The 21,298-nt window shown below is 40.3% G+C and overlaps 1 protein-coding gene across 1 annotated transcript in view; it reads right to left on the bottom strand.

Annotated features, from left to right (window-relative positions):
• The window catches only part of robo1 (roundabout, axon guidance receptor, homolog 1 (Drosophila)), a 329,382-nt gene that overhangs the window by 66,757 nt on the left and 241,327 nt on the right, over positions 1-21,298 (bottom strand). The window contains 1 exon segment of the mRNA XM_036564441.1: positions 4,361-4,518. Coding sequence (XP_036420334.1) covers positions 4,361-4,518 — 158 coding nt within the window.

Raw genomic sequence — 21,298 nt, 5'->3', positions numbered from 1 at the left:
TTTAAATAATCTTTATTTAAAGAAACTTCACTTCACTGTTTGCACACTCTAGCCTTTCGCTAGCTACATCTCCAAGAGCATTTCATGAGCCATGTGTCTGTATTGTGTCAGAGTCACAGAGTCAGAGTCTCATGAGTGTGTTATTACTACTCCAATGTCTTCTGATTTCCAACATTGCCCACGCTTTCAATCACTCATCCCTAGAGGCCTGTTTTAGCACAGGTGCGAATGCAATTTTCTGTCCCGCCACAAAAAGAGACGCAATAAAACGCTGCGGCCTCTCGGCTCATACTACACCACAGCGCATCCCACTGCATCATCACATTTTACCAGCAGTGGAGGGTGAAAGAAGGGCGGCTGTGTGTGAGATGTGAGCATCCATGTGGTTTAGTGTCCGCTTTTATCAGGCGCCATGCTAGAACACAATAAAAGAGCAAATCCCCCTCTAATGCAGGGGGGGCCTGGACAGTCAAGGCCAGCACGGCGCATTCCGGCACGTTCTCCAGTAAATCGGCTGGGTTTTGACCTGCTACAGTTTGAGCGTCATGTTTTTTTTTTAAAGCCCACCTCAGCTGTTTCTCTCATTAAAGAGTCCTAGCTGTAATGCTGAGTGAGTACATGTAAGTGCACTCATAAACATTCATTAAATCATAGCTGGAATGATGTAAAAGTGCTTATGGAGTCAAATAATTGAACCGAACTAGCAACAACATTATTCAAGTGAAAACTTGTGCTTGTGTGCACAGCAGATTTTACACCTTGCTGTGTAATAAAATGCACTTGGCACACTCACACGTGCACATACAGTTATTACCGAGTAATAAGAGTTTTTTAAAAGACATACAATAAATAAAGGGAATTTTTAATTGATAAGAGGCGTAAAGGAGAATTCTAATGGTGTTTAATAACATCTCCATAATTGAATGGTTGAGGTGTAAACAAAGTCAAACAGAGTGGCTTGATGTAAAATGCACCATTACAGGGAAACTTACAAAGTTTGATTTGTTCACAGTGGTGGTGACAGGAACCAGACGTCTGAAGAGTTTAATGACTCTAAAACACGTGTCAGGCTCCAGTCCTTGTGGGCCAAACACTGCAGACTTCAGCTCACTGTCTCATTAAAAAAAACACCTGATTCAGCTCATCAGCTATTTAGTAAGGCCTTCATTAACCGAATTCAGAGCATTAGATGAGGGTAAACGCTAATCTCCTCAGCACTTTGGCTCGGATGGTCCCCAGTTTGACCTGCCTGCTCTAAAAGCTCATGGAAAGCTATTACATGAAAACTTAAAAAACACATTGTTGGATGCCTAAAACATTGTTTTACGATAGATCAGAGATAAGACTCTTGCCTAAAATTTTTTATTTTTTAAAATTTATTCAAGGCAGAGAGGTACATGCAGGGCGTTGTTCAGTTGTATGCAAAAGTTTGGGCACACCAATCAATTACGTTGAAATTACGTGAAAATGAGAATCTGCACATTTTAATGCACATGTACTGTTTATGTGCTGAGTTTAACATATTGGGAAAAAATGCAGTTAAAAATAGCACATTTTATAATTTATGCTTTATTTTTTCCAATATGTTAAACTCTGCTGAAACAAAAATAGAAATTCTACACTAAAATAGCAAAAAAAAGCCACATTAAAGTGTTTTCTCTGTCGAGAATGTGTTACCTTATTTTCACTTAGAATCAACAAAACATTTTGACCAGGGGTGTTTAAACTTTTTGCATATGACTGTGGACACTGTGACCTCTGGTTTCCACTGCAAAGAAGTCTGGGTTGGCAAGCTTCTCTACTTTAATTACACAGAAATCTGTGGAATTGTCTTTTGATTGAATACGAATATAAAACAGCATGTGGCAAATAATGCATATAAATTGGTGCATCCAGTTAGCTTTATTCATTACTGTAAGGGAGACTAGCAGAAATAAAACAAATATGCATTAACATTATGAAAATGGCCTACACACTGCACAGTAAACACAGCCCAGTAGTCACGGTTGTATTTATGTAAAAATCATTAAGAGAAGATGTGCAAATTGCACCTAAATTCCAACACCTTCCTCCTTTGGGAACACTGAGCTTACTCTAAATCCACCTTTGTTAGCCACGAAGGGCTGAGTCTGAATCTTCCCCCATACTGCCAGCAGCCTGATTAAAGATAACAACCCCCAAAGCACCTCTTCCTTAATCCCCTATAAATAAATGAAAGGAACTCTACATCTTGTCGGGGCTGTGCTGAACTCACCAAGGTCTCTCTCTCGCTCTCGTAATAAGGAAAGAGCTGTGATTGATTCCATGACTCCGCTACTCACACACTTAATTAAAACAAACTAATTGGTTGCCCAGGTTCAAAGACTGCATTTAATCAGCAAAGCAACTTTTCAGCCCTCGATGTGTTGCTGAGGCCAACCTCTATTCCCCTGCGTTCCTGCACGCCGATGAATGTGTCCCATTCATTCCTAAAGACAGGGTCGACCACTACACCACTTAAACACTCCGAAATGGAGGCCCAGTCAGTGTTCCTCTGCTTGACGAATGGTTCAAAACTAGATGTTACACATCTGTTAAATGAAAGTGCTACTTTACTTTGCAGTTGTTTGCAACAGATTATCTAGCCACAAAAAGATTCATCAGTAATTCTTTGGGAACGAGTGCCTGGAGGCCTAATTTACAATGGGCTAAGTGGAGTGTGTCATTAGTTCTGCTTTTAGCGAGAATGTTAAACATTTCACAGTATTATCTTAATGAAAATACAGGCACATACATACAGTACTGTGTAAAACTATTTTTCAGGGCTGCAAGTGTGCTTTTGCTTAAGCCCTATTTGGATTGGATTAGTTTAAGAGGATGTCTGTAATACAATTTTTACATGTCTTTTCAGTGATAAAATGCTCCCATCCCTTTCAGACATTTCTAGTGGGCTGCATCTTCTACAAATCTGGATGTTTGTGTCATATGTGGTCATAGAAAACTATAAGTTGATAACATTGTAAATATAAAGTAATGCTTTATACCTGTAGCTGGCATAATAATCGCCTGTATAATCAGCCTGTGAGATCTTGTGTTCTTGAGAGACTTTATTTTCTCAGACTAGAGAGGATGGAGACAAAGTTCTACCAGACTGACCAAGTAGATGATTAAGATACTCTTCCAAAGCATCCATTGTTTTGAGTAACAAAACAGAAGAAGGGTTTTATGTGGAAATGCTCTCTAGGAGAGTAAATACGGAGAGCAGGAGTTGCCAAAAACCTTTTTCTTCCAACGCAATGTGATCTATGTGAAAATCACTGAGATGTGTCTAATTCGGCATATGATTTTCTCAATAGAGGAGGGAGAAAAACACCCACATGGCTGATATGGACAGAAGTAAAATCACCTATAAAAATTAGTCCTGTCACAAGCAGGGATTTATAAATCACTATATGAATATGTGAAAAAATTAATTATTAATAATTAATAACATGGTAATGCAGGGATGCACAACTCTGATCCTGGAGAGCCAGTGTCCAGCACACTTTGGTGATTTTCCACTCAAACACACCTGATTACTTGTCTGTTAATTGGCAGGTTAAGTGGGTGTGTTTAGATAGGGAAACCTCTGGTAGGGAAACTGCTGGACACCGACCCTTCAGGACCAGAGTTGACCACCCCTGCGTCAACTTGATGAATTTTAAACAGCACTTTTTGAACACTACCAATGTATTTTCCTAGTTTGAACCTTGAGCCATCTGTAGTAGGTCCAGGCAGAAGCACAGCTGCTTGCATGCTTTTACTATGATAGAATACACAACTTTCTCACTCAAATACACTTTATAAATGGACTTTAAAGTGAAGCCCTCAGTACTTTCAGCAGACTACGCTGGAGAGTGCTTGTGGGAGGCCTAAGGGGAAATCAATAAGCAGCAAACTAGCAGAACAGTACGAATCCATGAACTCCATAAGCAAGAGCGAGAGACTACGATCACAATCAGGAACCACTGACTGTATATATGTTAGATATGACAAATAAACTCGTTGGTTGGAACATGCTGCCACTGTTGCTCTCACTGGATGTCTGGAAACTGTGCTCACTTTTGATTGAAATCACATAATTTTCATGTAAACCCTGTGTTGACACAATGAAAGTTATATTACTGAACTACTGAAGGTAATAAATACTTTGTAGTAAAGCTTAATTTGTCCACTCATAGCTAAAACACTGCTTTTCAAATGCTGTTCTTCAGGGTCAAATTTGAGCAAATAAGGCAGATCTGATTAATCAGGATTAACTAAGCAGGCTTAAAATGTGATTTCCCCACAATGTGGCCTAAGACTTTTGCACAGTACTGTGCAGAAACATACGATGACTCACCGTTATGCGTTCGTCTCTGTCGTCTACATTGACGCCGTCTTTCTTCCAGGAAATGGTGGGCTCTGGATGGCCGCGAGGGGGCTGGCACTCCATCACTGCTGGTTCACCCGCTGCCACCATCACATCACTGGGGTTCTGTCTGAACTCATCACGGAGAACTGCAAACAGACACACAGACCAGCATGCACTTCAGAAACGGCTTCATGGCTGCTAAACATCTGATTTTGCCTCGGCAACAGTTCTTTGGAAATTTGTAACTAAAGGCCAAACAGACACAAACAGAGTCAGACTGCTGGCTCAACAACATGTAAAACTGGAATTCTAACATAAATGTTATAGACAATTTGCAGTTATCAACATCAGCATCAGGACAGGGAATCCAGATGAACTGCAGCTGACCTGCTCAATTGGCTTAGCACTAAGCAGCAGGATTTAGCAGGATAAACGCATAAACAAAAATCTCTGCTACAAGTACGGCTGGTCCTGTCACTAAATAGTGTTAAAGTGCAGAGCTAGTCTTAGATGCTCTGTTGAGATGAGGTAGCATTTTTAAAGAGGCGATATGAACAACACAGGATGTGTATTTGCATTAACACACATGCATCTTTAAAAAAAGACCCCCATGTTTGGAGTCTTCAGCATTTACTGGAGTGTTCCTCTCACGCCCCTGGAGCTGCTCCTGTCTCCTCCACCATCCTCTGTCTCAGATCAAAGCGAGGCGTTCTCTAAGTAACCTGAACTCCTGACTGCCTGCAAATTCCTTCAAGCCTTTAAGCACTTAATTGGCCATAAGATCCCACTTTCTGCTCCTTGTAACAGCACAGCGGGCTCAGCTCTCCCACCACTTCTTTAAGCCGAAAAATGGTAACAGCATCTGAACCTCTGTAAAAGGGAAAGTGTTCTGGGAGTGCAGAGAGGAAAAACGAATCCTCCTGCTCTCTTTATCTCCCTCTGTTATCCTTACCTGACGCTGTCCTTACTCTGCTTTATAAATCATTCTTTCTTTCTGCTTTTTCAACTTGGACAATGCTGCTGAATCAACAAGAGAAACAGTGCTGTTTCCAGACAGTATTACTGAAATAAACATGAATACCTGTGTGACACTGTTATATGACATGGATTTCATTATATTGTATGCAGCTCCACCCCTGAGACAAAGCGTTGTAAAAAAACAACCTCTTTTTTACTATTTTTATGTTTCTATGTGATTTAAGCACAGTGGCTGCTCTTCATGATGAATGGCCAACAGAAATGCTCCCAAATGTTTCGGAATAAAATCCTTTTACATTAGCTTACACCAAAAGAAAAGAACATTTTTGCTTTGTCCTAAACTTTTTTATACAGGATAGCAAGAAATTAAACATGAACTTGAATTTAATCAAGCTGAACATACATTTACATTGTCAATGTGCAAATAAGTAAAAAAAAAATTTCAAACTCCAAAAAAGGGTAAATTTACAGGAGCATGCAAAAATGTCCTTAACTTTTAATTTATGTTAATGTAACAGGGTTTTATTTCAAATAATTGTGGCATTACTATTGGCCTATTCATCACGAAATGCACACATGAAGGAAAAAAAAGCTTCTGTGCTCAAATCAAACAAACAAAAAAAAAAAATGGAGATACATAGTTTTGATATGAGTCTCGTCAAAGTGCATGCATTGTTGTCCAGACAGTGAAAAATGTGATACCCCTATTTTGAGATTTGAAACACCAGACAAGTGCTGCTATGTGTGAAAGCAGCAAACAGAGAAGGAATATGAAGCATACAGTCTAATGATGATCGCAAATCTGCACAGGGATTCTACATCTCACACTGCAGCGAGGCTTTCTGAGGAGGATTTGACAGGCCTGCATGAAGGACCTTCCCTTTGAGACTCACTCTCAACTGTGAACTTCAATAGAGCTTTTTAAGGCATACTCTCTCTCTCTTCATCTCTTTTTCTCCTATCATGTGTGTTTCCAGGTGCTTGTTTTTATACATTTCCTGAACAAAAATGTTCTGACCAGAGATAAACAGGAGTAATGTACAATGTGAAAGCCAACACACCTGGCTTGGCTTTGTAAAGTGCTTTTTACAGAAGCTAGCTTAACTAATGTAAAGGTTAGTGACAGGTTTAGGTTTATGCATAAACATACTATACTTAGATTTATACCATACATATCGGGCGAATGTATGACCTCAGGTCCCCACGCTGTACAAAAACACACCTGCATGTGTGGCGCCTCTAGCTGTGCTCTGGCATATGTCTACAGAGCAAGATGGCAGAGAGCAATGTGGTGGTTATAAACTCTGTGTGTGCTCACAGTGGGATCTCTATGCCTCCTCCTGCTCTCATTAAAGCAGCACTCCTCCTCCCCACCTCTCTTCGCAGAAAACGAGGGATCTTTGCTGAGAGAGAGAGAGATAGGGAGTAGCTTAAAGCGTCTCAAAGGTTATTAATGCTAAAAGAGCAAAAGCTCTCCAGTACGTGCAGAATGTGTGCATGTTTGTTCCTCATGATGGAGCATACTTAACCTTAATTAAAGATACAAAAATGATGTTCAGTTTAGTGGAATACTAGATGCACCATTTAAACACCTAGCACAACAGTTTTACATTTAACAGTCCCTTTTCCTCTCTTAACAAGCTGTGGATTCAAGACCAACTGCCAAATTCAACAAACTTGATGACTAATCCGAAAGCACTAGAGTAGAATTGCAGCTAAAAAAGACCTTCAAATGCACAAATTCTCATGGACCTTGCTACAGTCAGCATGTAGCCTTTCAAGCACCCGTGGATAAGCATCAGCTCCCCCAACAACTTCCCTGCTACTTCTTCAGCAAAATTGAAAACAGATGCAGAAATGTCAAATTAAAATGAGATTCGCTTTGCCGTGCCTCCGACATTAATGAAAATGAAGACCGAATACCACACACAGACCAGGGCGGCCTGATCAAATGAGGTCTGCTCAGCGGAAATGAAAAGATTTCGCTAAGCATCCACAGAAGTCTCCGGGAGTATTCCACTGGAGCCATTGGGGAACTGGGGATTTGTTCAAAAAGCACATCAAACCCAAAGCTGCCGCATGCATGGGGAGACCGTACATAGGTTTGGGTCTCAGCCCTTTCCCTTAGGACAGTGCTGAGCCTTGGTCACAACCTAAATCAAGACTATGGGGAAGTCACAGCATTTATCTGCATAGATGAACCCATTAAACCAATAAACATACAGCCCTGGTGATCTGGCATTCAGCTTACGATGATGGCGCCTTGTGATCTGACTGCCAGAATGCCTTGTGCTCCAGACAAGAACGCTTCTGTCTGAGCAAGCACCACTGTCACTGTCCAAAAATGCACAGTCATGAATAAGGTCAGGGCACTGGGACGAGAAAAGTACAATAACAGGTCTGCTGTATGAATGTATGAATGCAATCGGTCCCAGATGTGAACCCTGCTGCACTCAGCATTTTAACCCATTTTTTCTGTCCAAATTAACTTGGATTGCTGTCCACACAACGCCCGCTGAGCATAATGCAATGGACGGGGGACAGATTAGAGAGAGTTTATTTGGATTTCTTTCCCCACTCTGCTGTGATAATCGAAACCGATATAACAGATCAGCTGTCAATCAAAAATATTACTAGAAAGCCTTTAAAATACAAATATCTGCAAAAACACGAAAAAAGAGCATGTAAATTGATCAGGCTCTGTTTCTAACTGCAAGAATGTTTGAGAATTCAAACATCCATTAGCATCATGTAAACTGCTAATAAATGCATTCATTAACAAAGCATATTTTAATCTATTTTTTGAGTAAATAAGTATAGTCGAGTAACTGTGTGTAATTGTGTGTCTAAGCACTTCAGTCTTAAGTCTTTGCATTGATATATCACTCACAATTCATTCACTCCAAACACAACCTAGGAACAGTCTTCCATCTCGCCATATACACCTCCCTCTCTTCCTCCCTCTCTCTCTGACTCCTTTCCAACCCTACTCCATCATCACTAACTACTCCCAATCACTGTGCTCTGTGGGAGTCCACCGGGACTGCACTGCCATACCTTTCTATTGTTAATGTACAGAGGGCTCAGGATATGATCTACCTGCCTGCGAGTCTGCAGGGTGGATCAATATCCTCCTCTCATTAGCAGCAGAGAGTGAGAGGTGAGAGGAGAGCACAGATGAACCCAGGGGTTGACCTGCTCAGCACCATACAGCAAGGGGCTCAAGAGTAAACCAGCACTGCCTGAAGTCATGTACTCTGGGGTTAACACCTGCTCTCTCTCTCTCTCTCTCTCTCTCTCTCTCTCTCTCTCAATTCATTCCACTTGAATAACAACAATATTATAAAATAACACTAATAAATAAAATAATGGTCAGAAAGAGATCAACAGGACATATTTCACTTAGAGGTTTGATAAGGGTCAGGGGGTAGGAGTGCGAAGGGTTTCTCTCTCTTTTGCTCCCCTTTGTCTCTCACTCTTTTCGCACTCTCTCTTTTCCCCCCTTTCTCTCTCTTCCTCTTCTCACATGTCTCTCTGTCCTCTTCATCTCTCTTTTTCTCCCTATCTCTCTTCCTCTCTATTTTCTCCCCTTTTCTCTTTTTTCTCTCCTACTTCCTCTCTCACTCTCTTTTTCTCCTTTCTTTTCTAGCTCCTCTTCATTTATCTTTCTCCCCCTCTCTCCCCCCTCTCTTTCTCACTTTTCTACTCCCTTCTCTCTTTCTTTCTCACTTTCTCTCTCCCCTCTCTCTTTCTGACTTTTCTACTCCCGTTCTCTCTTTCTCACTTTTCTACTCCCTCCTCTCTCTCTCTCTTTCTCTCTCATCCCCTTTTTCTTGGTGAGCTCATACTCCACTTCAAAGAGAGGCCTCCAGTCATGCTGAGTTGACCCCCAGCATCTACACTCAGAGGACAGTCTAAGGAAGTAAGGCAGCATGGTGAGGGCATGTGTGTGTGTGTTTCACAGCTAGAGAGAAAGTACAGCATGATCTCAGAGGTAAAGAACCAAAGGAGGGCAACCAACGCTCGGCCAATTTGATCATTTCATCACTTCAGCCTGAGACCGCATGTGTGTCTGTCTGTGTATATCAGGACCAGAGAACACAGCTACAGCCAGACTGACAACTCTACACATCTGGCAGTGGTGTAAACATTCAGCCATATCTGAGCAAAATAAACAAGACAGTCTGTGAGCAACTACAGTTGGTTAGAAAGTAGAATATACAGTGCTGTAGTCAGTCAGCAGACAAACAGCACATTTAAAGAGGAATATCATTGATTTTTCAACATTTCTGCATAATTCAACTAATTCAACTGTCGAGATGTAAAATGTCATTCAGAGAAGTATGTGATATGGCGCATTATAGAGAAACTGACCAAGTTGGATTTCTTTACAGTGGTGGTTGGGGTCATGATGTCTACAGCACAAATACAGCCATTTTATTTTCTATCCAAAACAATCAGTGAACCTGCATGTGAGTTTTTTATGTTATGTTTACAGTAAAATAGTGGTAAATCTAAAAGAGTTAGCTTTCTTCGGGAACTATTTTGCCTCTCTGCCATTAAAGGATTATGTCTAAACTTATGTCTAAACAATCAGTAAACTGTTGCTGTAGCATCAGTTACTACACAATCACAATTCTTACACTAGACAAGAGCATTTCACATTAAACCACTCTGAATGACTGTGTTTACATCTTAACCATTCAATTATGAGGAAACAAAGCACTGCATGTTCTTAAACACTGAAGAAAGAGATTAATTGCACGCTCCTCTCCAAAAATTCAAAGGCCAAACTAGATGCTAATAACATTAATTACTGCCTCTAAAGCCTCAAAACTGCATGTACACACTTTTGTTGCTTGTAAACAGGCTTCAAACTAAATAAATAAGTGATTCCATCTCATAGCTTTGCTAATTAACATCTTAGCAAAGTGTATGTGCTATAAATTACAGATTGTAAATTACAGATGTTTAAATGCAAACATATTCATAGAACAACTGGGGTGCACAAAAAAGTGGAGTGGATGATCAGCTTGAACCCATCATGAGTACAAGTTGTGGGATCATTTGGAAAGCTTCTACTCTTAGCCTTTGAGAACTTTTTTGGCCAAGTTGGCTGAACACTTACAGTCTTATAGTCCATGTTTTTCTTGTTTCTCTCTCTTTTTTTATTTATCTCTGTTTTTTATTTATTTTTTTATCTCTATTGCTTGTACACATATGCCATGTTTTCATTTTCCTTTTATATCTGAATGCAATTTTATTACTTTTTTATTTTACATTTGCCCCATGAACATAAAATAATTACAGTCCTTGGGTGTGTGAAAGATGCTCTGTACATAAAACTTTAATTAATATTATTATCACATCTCTAATTTAAAAAACTCCACCACAACAGTTTTAAAATGACCTGTCACTCACAGCACTTGGTCTCTCTCTTTCTCTCTCTCTCTCTCTGCCCCTCCTTGAGCTGTTAGCCCTGTGTAAGCCTGCAGAAATCAAACAGCAGGCAGATGATTTTACTGCCAGATGCTTTGTTTGGCAAGGCGACAGGACAAGCCCTCCCTCAACTATTCAATTATCCAATATTGTGCTTTTCTACAGTGTCAGACCTGTGAAACCATGTAGTGTACTTTAGCTAGGTGATTTGCAGCCCATCACGGTAAGTCAGCAGAGAGGACAAGTAGGATGACTACAACTTCTGTGAGAAAAAACTCTATAACGAACCCCTCTGGCCAAGTCACAGAAGACCACGATGTTAGCTAGATACACACTGTGTAGCCCTATCTGCATACTTGTAATAATACCAGTAATCAACTGGCAAAGAATAACCAAGAGATCTCAAGCTCAAGGAATGCTGTAGATCCCTAACCAAGAGTGCTGTAAACAGCAGGAGCAGAGCGGTGGAGCACATGGAAAATGAGCAGAACTCCTCTTCAAAATTAATTATGTGGAAAAGTAGTAAATCATCAAAGCTGCAGTAGGGGAGGACCTGAAAGGAAACAGTACCTGACAGCTTATTCCAGAAGCAGAGCAGACAGAGGGCCTATTCACTCTGCCTCTCTGTGTGCATTAAAACAGCCATAACTCTTAGTGTGTATGAAGTTGGAGACCGTTTGTGTAGGTGGGTGTGAAAAGTGAGAGAAGGAGGTTGGATAGTAACTTGTTTGGCTCTTTCACAATGATTTCAGAGAGTGGGATAGTAAAGGGGGAAGAAGAACAATGTGGGAACTTTATATCTTCGAGTGAAGTTTACGGACTCCGATATCTAAAGCAAGCGATGTCATGGAGGGCCGTTCCTGATGAGGCATGGGAGAAGGATGATTAGCTAAGCGTTTGAACTGAGGGAAAAACACATCGGGTGTTGTGGAAACACAACGAATGTTATCATAGTTACCAATCACATTTTCCCTTTTTATGCTCTGAGGCAAATTAAAACACAAAGTTTACATGAAGCCATTACGAGGCTTCATCACTTTCCAGCTACGTTTGGCCGCTGCTGTTATTACGGAGGAGCGCTCTGGAGAGTTCATTTGAAATGACATAAAGTAATAACGGTGTAGAGGGGCAGAGAATAAACACCTTTATGGAAATAGAAGAAAATTTGAACGCACTATCCAAACAAGTCAGATTGGGCTGCCGGAGGAGCGATGTTGTTTTGAGTGGAGTGCCTCGAAAGTGGCTTGTCAGGAGTGGCGCAGAGTGCAGCCGAGCGTTTGACAAGTCCTCGTGTACCTACGCAGCCAAATTGCAGCTGTCGAGCGGAGCTGAGTGATTGCTCGAATTAGCTGCTCACACAAATCCAAACAAGCCTTGTGTGTGTCAAATAAGGTATATGCTAAATATCATAAGTGGCTCGTGTAATGCATAGTAAAACTGAACGGTCCTGGGACTTCCGCGAGAGTGCTGATGAAAAGCACACATGCTCCATGCGATCTCCATTAAAAGCCCAGCAGACACGTGAGCATGCCAGGCCCTTCTGCAGCGCTGAGTGAGCTGACCAGCACAGGCTGTGAGGAAGGGCATTCCTCCTGCAGGCAGACGGACAGCAGTGGCCCACTAACCCAGCTCTGCCCCACCACACTGCGCCTCCAGCATCTCCACATACTGCATTAATGATGTTAAAGAGTCCATATGCTCTCATATTTATATATATATATTTTTAAACCTGAAACCCACTTATAACATTTGTGTGGTTTTCAAAAACACTATACGACTTCTAAAGTTCAGATTATAAAAGACGGGGTATCTCACATATTCCAGTTTCTGCAGATTTGGCAACTGAAACACTTGGGAATACACACCAAATGACGTGGGATCACAAACTACACAGCTTGTAAGTCACTGCTGAACCAAACTTGCACAAACATGTACCAATTTGTACAAACACACTCGCCCTAAAAGGCACAGATACAGTTGTGTGCAAAAGTTTGAACATCCCCAGTCAGATCGCATGTTATAAACAATAATTGTGCATTACAATGTGCATAAGTGGGGAGGATGTGTGCTTATTTTCACTTAGAAAATCAAGAAAACATTAATTAATGCTGTATTCTGCCTCATTCACGAGGGAAAACTGTGTCATCTGTGAATGTATTTGTGGTTGTGACATCACAACAATGCTGAATCCATATCAGCTTTTTTTTGCAATTTAGTTTGCGTAAATAGACTCTATGAACTGTCGGGGTAAACTATGTTTGGAAAGTGCATCAAACTCTTTTTGCAAACAAGCACAATACAGGCACTTTAAATATTAGGACATTGATGGAAAGTAAAAGCAAGTGAGCACTCAGATAATGTAATTCTCAGACTCAGGATGGAGAACAGGCAGGATGGTCTGAGTTTCCCCTCGTCTTTTAACTTGTTTCCCAGTGATTGGAGCCAAAAAGGATAAGCTCTACATCGTGAGCAGTGCTGCTGAGATCACCACACACAAATCACACACTGAACTCACATCCCTTTACTTCTCACTGAACCATACAGCAGAGAGAGAGAGAGAGAGAGAGAGAGAGAGAGAGAGAGAGAGAGAGGGAGAGAGGGAGAGAGAGGGAGAGAGATTTAATCCATTTTAGTGACATACATCTGTAGTTGTTATCTAGTATGCTGTTTCTATCATGTCTGAAATACAGATATATATCTCAGTTCTCTGGTGGCCTCTTGGCAGCCGTTGGGAAAAGGATAAACGCTGCACACATTTTCATAAATCTATTCAAACATGTAAGGAAAAATAAGAGAGTGATTCCTGCACAGATTTGGGAGGCACAAGAGAGTCCTACAGTGTTGACTCCAGTGCTGTGGATTGAGTGGGGTAAGTTCCCAGGCTAAAGCCTCCTGACAAGGAAGTTTAAATTCCAGAACATGACACGTACAGGCAAATAAAAGTGATCCTGTTTCTGAACATTGGGTTCTTTATAGGTTCTGTGTAGAAGGCTGGGCCCTAGACACAAGATTATTTTCCTGTTTTCTGAAAGCACAGCAGTAGCATTAATTTATCCCTTTGTCTATTGTTTGAACAAGAAGGCAGTATTAAAGTTGTCAGCTATCAATTCCTGCGAGATGACTGAGAATTACAGTGCACACTTAAACAATTCAAGCCATGAAAAGTTTATTAAAAGTGACCTACATTTGATCTCCCCTCTCTCTGCAGGAACTCTCTGACCTAATGGGCATCAGATGTTCATCTGGGTTGCAGCAGTAATGTACTGAAGGTTTATGATGAGCAAATCTTAAACACAAGACTGGTGTACTGTAACTGAAGACAGGACCAAGAGTCCTTTGTTAGCATGACTTTTTAAATTTACACTCTCAAAGATTGTTCCACTGGAACAGCATCTACACTGGATTTACTCTGGTACACCGACTGACAGCATCTGTAATAGAGAGCTTATTAAAACAATCTTTACAATTTACATTCCTGACCTCCACCACACACACACACACACACACACACACACACACACACACACACACACACTGACCACAGCACAATACCTCACAGCTGTGCAGATACGGAGCAGACTAGAGATACAGTCTGAAGAAGAAGTAGAAAAAGAGGAAGAAGCATGAGGAGGAAGATTAGGAAGAAGAAAGATGAGGTGGAGGAAGAAAAAGAATAAGAATAAGAACAAGAAAGTGAATGAGAAGATGCAAAAGAAGAAGAAGAAGAAGAAGCGGAAGAAGAAGAAGACGTAGAAGAATATGAAAGTAAGAAGAAGAAGTAGTAGTAGTAGCAAAAGGACAAGGAGAAAAAGATGAAGAAGACAGAGAAGAACATGAGAAGGAGACAAAGAATAGTAGTAGTAGTAGTAGTAGAAGAAGAAGAAGAAGAAGAAGAAGAGGAGGAGGAAGAAAATGAAGAGGGAAGAAAAGGAAGACAAAAAGAAGAAGTATGAGAAGTAGAAAAAAGAAAGAGGAGAAGAAGAAGAACACTATAGAAAGAAGAAGAAGACGAAAATAGAGAAGTAGGATGTGGTGAAGGACGAATACAAGAAGGATCAGAAGAAGAAGAAGAAAAAGAAGAAGAAGAAGAAGGATGAAGAAGAAGAAACAGGAAGAGAAGAAGAAGATGAAGAAGGTAGAGAAAAAGAGAAAAAGAAAAGAGGAAGAAGAAAAAGGAAGAGAAGAAGAAGAAAATAGAGAAGTAGGATGAGGTGAAGGAAGAACACAAGAAGAAGAAGAAAAAGGAAGAGAAGAAGCAGAAGAAGAAGAAGTAGAAGGAAGAGAAAAAACGAGAAAAAGAAAAGAAGAAGAAGGAAGAGAATAAAAAGAAGAAGAAGATGAAGAAGAAGAAGGAAGAGAAAAAAGAGAAAAAGAAAAGAAGAAGAAGAAGAATCCAGTGTTAGCTCTTTAAATCAGGATCCTGACAGAATGGGATGGAGCTCCTGGAAGCTACTCATGTTGATTCTGTTAATGGTCTTCAGGGTCTTGTTCATTCTGAATGACTCAGCAGGCTCTGCTGCCTTTTATATTAGCTTTAACAAACAGTGTAAACACTCTGCTCCCTGTGGACTGATCTGCTCCATCTACTTTATCAGTTGTTCAGTATGGACAGTCAGATGTGAGTCTGTGCACGTGTGTCTTCTCTCAGTGTGCCGTGCGGTGAGGAGGGTGAGATTCTGGCGCTGCATCAGCTGCACGGACAGGAAACATAATCCAGCCTGTTTTAGTATTTTAAGCCACCGAGGGGGTACAGATGGGAGGAGGAAGAGGAAGAACATGAGGGGGAGAAGGAGGGAGTGAAAGGCAGAGAGAGGGAGAGAGAGAAAGAGGGGAAAAAGAGAAAGCTCATCTTTCAGCCTTTCGTCATGGCCACTTTCATTCCACCACACCATCCCACTTCCTCTCTGATCTGTTTACCAGGCAGGGAGAGATAGAGAGGGGGAGAAGGGAGAGACAGAGGTGGAAAACTGAGGGGAATACTGGAAGAAAAATGATAATGACCACACACATGCAATCACATGAATGTGCTCTTCACTGAAGGCGATGCAAAGGTCAGCTCAGAGCATTTTCTGGGGAAATTCATGTAACTGCCCCCTACAGTCCAACATGACAGCCTCTCAGAGTGCTGAAAAAAAATTCCCAGGGCTTGTTATCATGCCTCAGGCAGAACAGATGAGCAAGGAGACCAAAAAGACAGAGAAAGGAGATAATAGGAGGGCAAAGGGAGAGAATGAGAGGGCAAGGAATGCTAAAGAGGGTGAGGCGGGGAGAGAGAGGGAGAGAGAGAGAGGGAGAGAGAGAGACAGAATAAGCGTCTACACAAATGTGCAGCAGATCCAGAGGGGCACATCCTTTTCTGATCACAGCGCAGCCTCGGCCCCAATGGCTTCCACATGGGCCGCTAACTTCTACCAGATGGGCCTGGGAAAGATGAAACGACGTTCAGCAGTGCTATCTTTAAGGAGGATCTGCTCCACAGCTACAGAGCAGCTTCACAAAGCACAGAAGAAGAGAGAAAGAAGAAAAACTAGACTGACTGTTGCACTGTCACTGACAGACTAAGTAGTGAAAATATGAGAGGATTGCATAAGAACAGAGGCAGGATGAGAGAGAATGAAAAGGGCTGAGAAAAACGACAGTAACAGCTGCATTGGTTCAGACAACAGTAAAGAAAACATCAGAAGATGCAGAATGAGAGAGAATAAGAGATAGTCATTGTAGAGTCAGGGAACGCAGCTGAAAATAGGCCAGGTTTGGCTAAAGCGGCACATTTACAGCAGAGGGAAACCCTCAGGGCCTTCTAGGCCAGGGATTGGCAACATGTGGCTCTTTTACTGCCCTGTTGCGGCTCCACAGCAGAATTAGGTTTGTAGATAAAAATAAAATTATCCTTCTTTGCAGTGAAATAAAGCTCTACTGATTGATCTAACACAGTTTTGACAATAAATGGTCTTAAACGCTGGAGTTAATGTAGCCTATAACTGATAATTCATCCGTTAACCCTAAAGGTTGGTGCACAAACTGCTGGTCACACAACAACACTGACAATAATCTCTCCTAGCTAGAGCTAACGAAAAGACTAAGAGAAAGATTTCAATTGAACATCAATAATTTGGAGACAAATGGACTTATTCGCATTTTCTTTGCTTATTTGCATTGGTTAGGACTTCAAGAGCTAAAGAGAAGTCATAACAGGTTAGATTAATTATCAGAATAATTACGAAGTGACAGGAGTCAAGTAATCACATTTTGATTTCCAAAACAACATTTGATTTTTGATTTGGGATCAGTTTCACGAGAACAAAACTCACTCTAGGCCTTCTGGAAGTCTTAGATACGTCACTGACAGAACATGAGCAGCAGCCTAATCAATGGGCTGTGAAGGTAGCTCTTTACCAGCCTCTGTACCTAAAGAGTCACTGTGAAACTACAACTAGATGAAATATAAGCTAATGCCTGTAACAAGCTTCATGAAAACCTTTAACAACTTTTTGACACTTCAAATGTCTGTGTTTAATCAACAACTGCCTTTTTCGAATTTTCCATTCCACCTTAAATGGTGCAGCAGTTACATTCTTGTGCCAATGAATTTTCCACACCACCTTAATCACTGCAGCAATTACATTCTGGTGTCTTAATGCGCCACAATGTAACTGCTGTCCCTTTTAAGGTGGAATGGAAAATTCAATAAGAACCTAACTTTTTTCTTCATTTTATTTCTCATGTTTTGACCGAGTTTTTGACATTTTTGGCCCAAACTCCTAGCTCTGACAGCTCATCATTGATGTACAGAAATGTTTATTAATGTGCATTCTTTCTGTAAATCTGAATAAAGTGTCTGACTAATACCACATTTTAATGAGGAATTCCAACATTTTTTTTATAAAAATGTCAGAAAAATTCAGTTCTATAGATACAAACAAAGAAATTCAGAGTGGTTTAATGTAAAATGGTCAACTGCAGAGATACTTACTGTCTCAGACTTTGCAGTGGTGGTGATTAGTGTGTCTTTTGAGTTTTTTTGTAATGTTGATAAAATAGCAGTAAATCTGAAAAAACAACATTTCTTTTTTTGATTTTTTAAAAAAGTTTTAGAGCAAAACCTTATATCACAACTATCGTAAAACAATGCCTTAGTGTATTCATAGCTATTTTGTGTAATTACTTTCTGAGATGTAGCTTTAAACTCTTCAGATGTCTGGTTCCATTTTGTACTGCAAATTGTTGCTGTCAGGACAAAACATTGTACGTCTGACATGGCAACTTTACAGATGAAGAAAAAATGTTCTTAACCTTTTAAATGACCAAAGTTTTACTACATGTTTTTATAACCTAAGAAGCACTCAACCAGTTTGCACTGTAGTTCCTGCACTCAAGTCCCTGTAGTTACTGAATAATAAGCCTTGATGTGTCAGAATCCTGGTATTTTAAGGTTTTAACTTTGAATGGAAAATAATGGAACAAGATTTTTCCAAGTAATTTTTGAACATTTGTGATGGTCCACTCAGCATGGAACTGTAACACACTGTAAAGGGCAGAAGGCATTTTCAAATTCTGTTAAAAATAAGAAATAAATAAAAATGGAGATACAAGTTTGTGTCCTGGCAGCGACGATTTGCATTGCAAAATGAACTTAGCCATTTTATTAATCTCTGTTTTATCAACCAGTTAACTTTAATGACATTACCTCCAACCTGAGAGAGATAACTGAAAAAAGTCTTAAAGCACAGACATTTGACCACCTCAAGGTTTGACAGCGAGGGAAATCAGACCCAGTAGAAGACAGACAGAGAAAAAGTGGGCTTAGAGTTTTTCCTCCTTTTATTTTACGGCCCACTTTGCTACTGTTAACATCGTAGAAACATTCCGCTCTGTGATTTACAGCGTTTCCCCAGCAGGCACTCCAGCCTCACTGGACAGGAGATATTTAGAACTACTACACAAAAACACACAGCAGACTCCAAAATATTCCTGAGATTTATGATGCTGATGGGGAAAAACTCTTCTTTTTCCCCCAAGTGTGGTGTCTTGTTTTCTCCTCAGAAACAAAGACAGAACACAAGAGACCTGTGTGCTCAGTGCTCAGGCACAACTTAAGCAATCCAGAACGAACCTCCTTTCTGCTGTGGAGGGGCTGTTATGATAAAGCTGAGTCAGTTCAGGCCAGCGAAGCCTGGCCTCATTACCGAGAGGAGAGTAAGTTAAAGGAACAGTTCAGTCAAAAATGATAACAGTAATAATGAATGAATGTGAACAGCCATTAATTAACTATACAAATAACATCATGCTAACCAGTGGCTTTAGTTTCCAGTCACTGTTAGGGAACATGTTCAGTTGAACTATTTCTATCAATGAAATGTTTGTACTTTACAACAGAGCAACAGATAAAAACAATAGTAATATATTATGCAATCCATGCAACTTATTTCAAACATTGTCTTTTATTTTTTTTATCAGAACCTGGGTCTGAGTGTGAGAATTATTCAGAGAACTCCACAGAAATATATGGAGTCCTCTCCATAAAGGAAATGAACACTACCATGGGTGTATAGTATGTTCACTGAAGCGTTTTTTTTGGCAAAGCTCTGAAACATGTCCAGTGGAGAACGAAAACACAGCTCACGACTGCAAGCTTCTGTTGTATGGTCTGAACACTCACACGTCATAATGGCTCTATAGACTGCAAAACAGAAATTGGCTTTAATCAGAGGCTTTCATGCATAGTGTATTATTTCCCTTAGAAGTTGACAGAAGCATGGTGTAATTTTATATTAATAATTTCTTAACTGAGGTTCAATCTTAAAAGCAAAGAAATTCTAATCGTGAAAAACAGAAATTTCCTCACTTGTGAAAGAGTTGAATGTAGTACGTAAATATAGTTGAAGTTTCAAAATGTAACATTTATGCCCCAGTCCAGAGTCCACATATGGAAACTAAGCTCCAAAAAAGCCTGTTTTAAATGAACTGTTTTTGTGATGTCACAAAAAATGCATTTACAAGCATCCACCTATTCACCCTTACAGCAGATTAGTCCCACGCATTCACGCTGAAGTTCATAAAGAGTGCTTCAGACTGACTGCTTTTTGAACAAGGAATGATACAGGAAAGCCAATCAGGAAAAAGGTTATTTACATATTTCAATTTTAAGGGTATAGTAACTGAAGACCAAGTTTAAGGCATAAAGTGTGGTTGGAGAATGGTCGCATAAAAATTATATGAATTATGACTCTTTTTGCCATGTCATAAGTGGAAATAAATCAATACTTTTGATAAAAATATAAAATATGAGCTCTTTAAAATGCAGATGTTAGACCACATTTGGGTTCTAAATTAGCATGTAGGAGACTTCAGCCTATTCAGTCCTCATTTCTTCTTTCTACCTAAAACTTTATTAAACAGACAAAGAAACTTTCCAATGCAAATTATTTAAGAAATATTCAAAATAATTAGGAAATAATCTTTTCCATTCCTCCAAAAGAGCTTTAGGTTCCCGAGTTTAAACTTTAGCACATGTTCATTTTGAGCTCCTGACCTGCGGCTGCTGATCAGCTGCACAGTGCTGGGGATGAGCTCAGTAAGGTAATGATGAAAGGGCTGTGCACTGAGCATCCTGCCTGTTTGACCCCACAGGTGTCTCTGAGGACAAGCAGCGGAAGTGAAGACCTCTGGATCACCCCATCCATAAAAAAGAAAGAATGAATAACGGAACATGAACAGCATCGTAAAGCTCCAGAGGCAGGCAATCTGACCATGTGGCTCATAAAGCGTTTGGGCGGAGGATGATAACTGGAGTAAAAAGGAAAAAAAAATGCAAGGAGGAAATTAAATGAAAGATGATTCTAGAGTGGTGGAGGCAGGAGAGAGGGATGGTGTGGGGGGTTACAGAGGTTTAACAAAATTGCTGCCAGTGCAAGTAACAAAACTATATGGACCTTGTCAATAGTTTACTGTCAACAGGCAGCACTGAAGAACAGCCAAGCCTTGCAGCCAGAGAAAGAAAGCAAATGAAAACATTAAAAAACATTGAGTGCTGGCCTAATATTTTGGAGAAGGTCTTGGAAAGTGGCAGACCAAAGAGAAATGAAAAAAAAAAAAAAGTTAAAAAAAGAAAAGCAACAAGAAACTCAAAGCTACTGACTGTCAAGTTTGTCTTCAAACTCAGAGCTACTGACTGTCGAGTTTGTCTTCAAACTCAGAGCTACTGACTGTCGAGTTTATCTTCAAACCCAGAGCTACTGACTGTTGAGTTTAAACAAACTCAGAGCTACTGACTGTCAAGCTTAAACAAACTCAGAGTTACTGAGTGTCAAGTTTAAATTCAAACTCAGAGCTACTGACTGTCAAGCTTAAACAAACTCAGAGCTACTGACTGTCAAGTTTAAACTCAAACTCAGAGCTACTTATTGTCGAGTTTGACTTCAAACTCAGAGCTACTGATTGTTGAGTTTGTCTTCAAACTCAGAACTACTGACTGTCAAGTTTAAACTCAAACTCAGAGCTACTGACTGT

This window comes from Colossoma macropomum, unplaced genomic scaffold (assembly GCF_904425465.1).
Source record: "Colossoma macropomum unplaced genomic scaffold, Colossoma_macropomum, whole genome shotgun sequence".
Taxonomy (NCBI): domain Eukaryota; kingdom Metazoa; phylum Chordata; class Actinopteri; order Characiformes; family Serrasalmidae; genus Colossoma; species Colossoma macropomum.
Note: the sequence above shows the minus strand (reverse complement) of the source record. Positions and strands in the feature narration are given on the sequence as shown.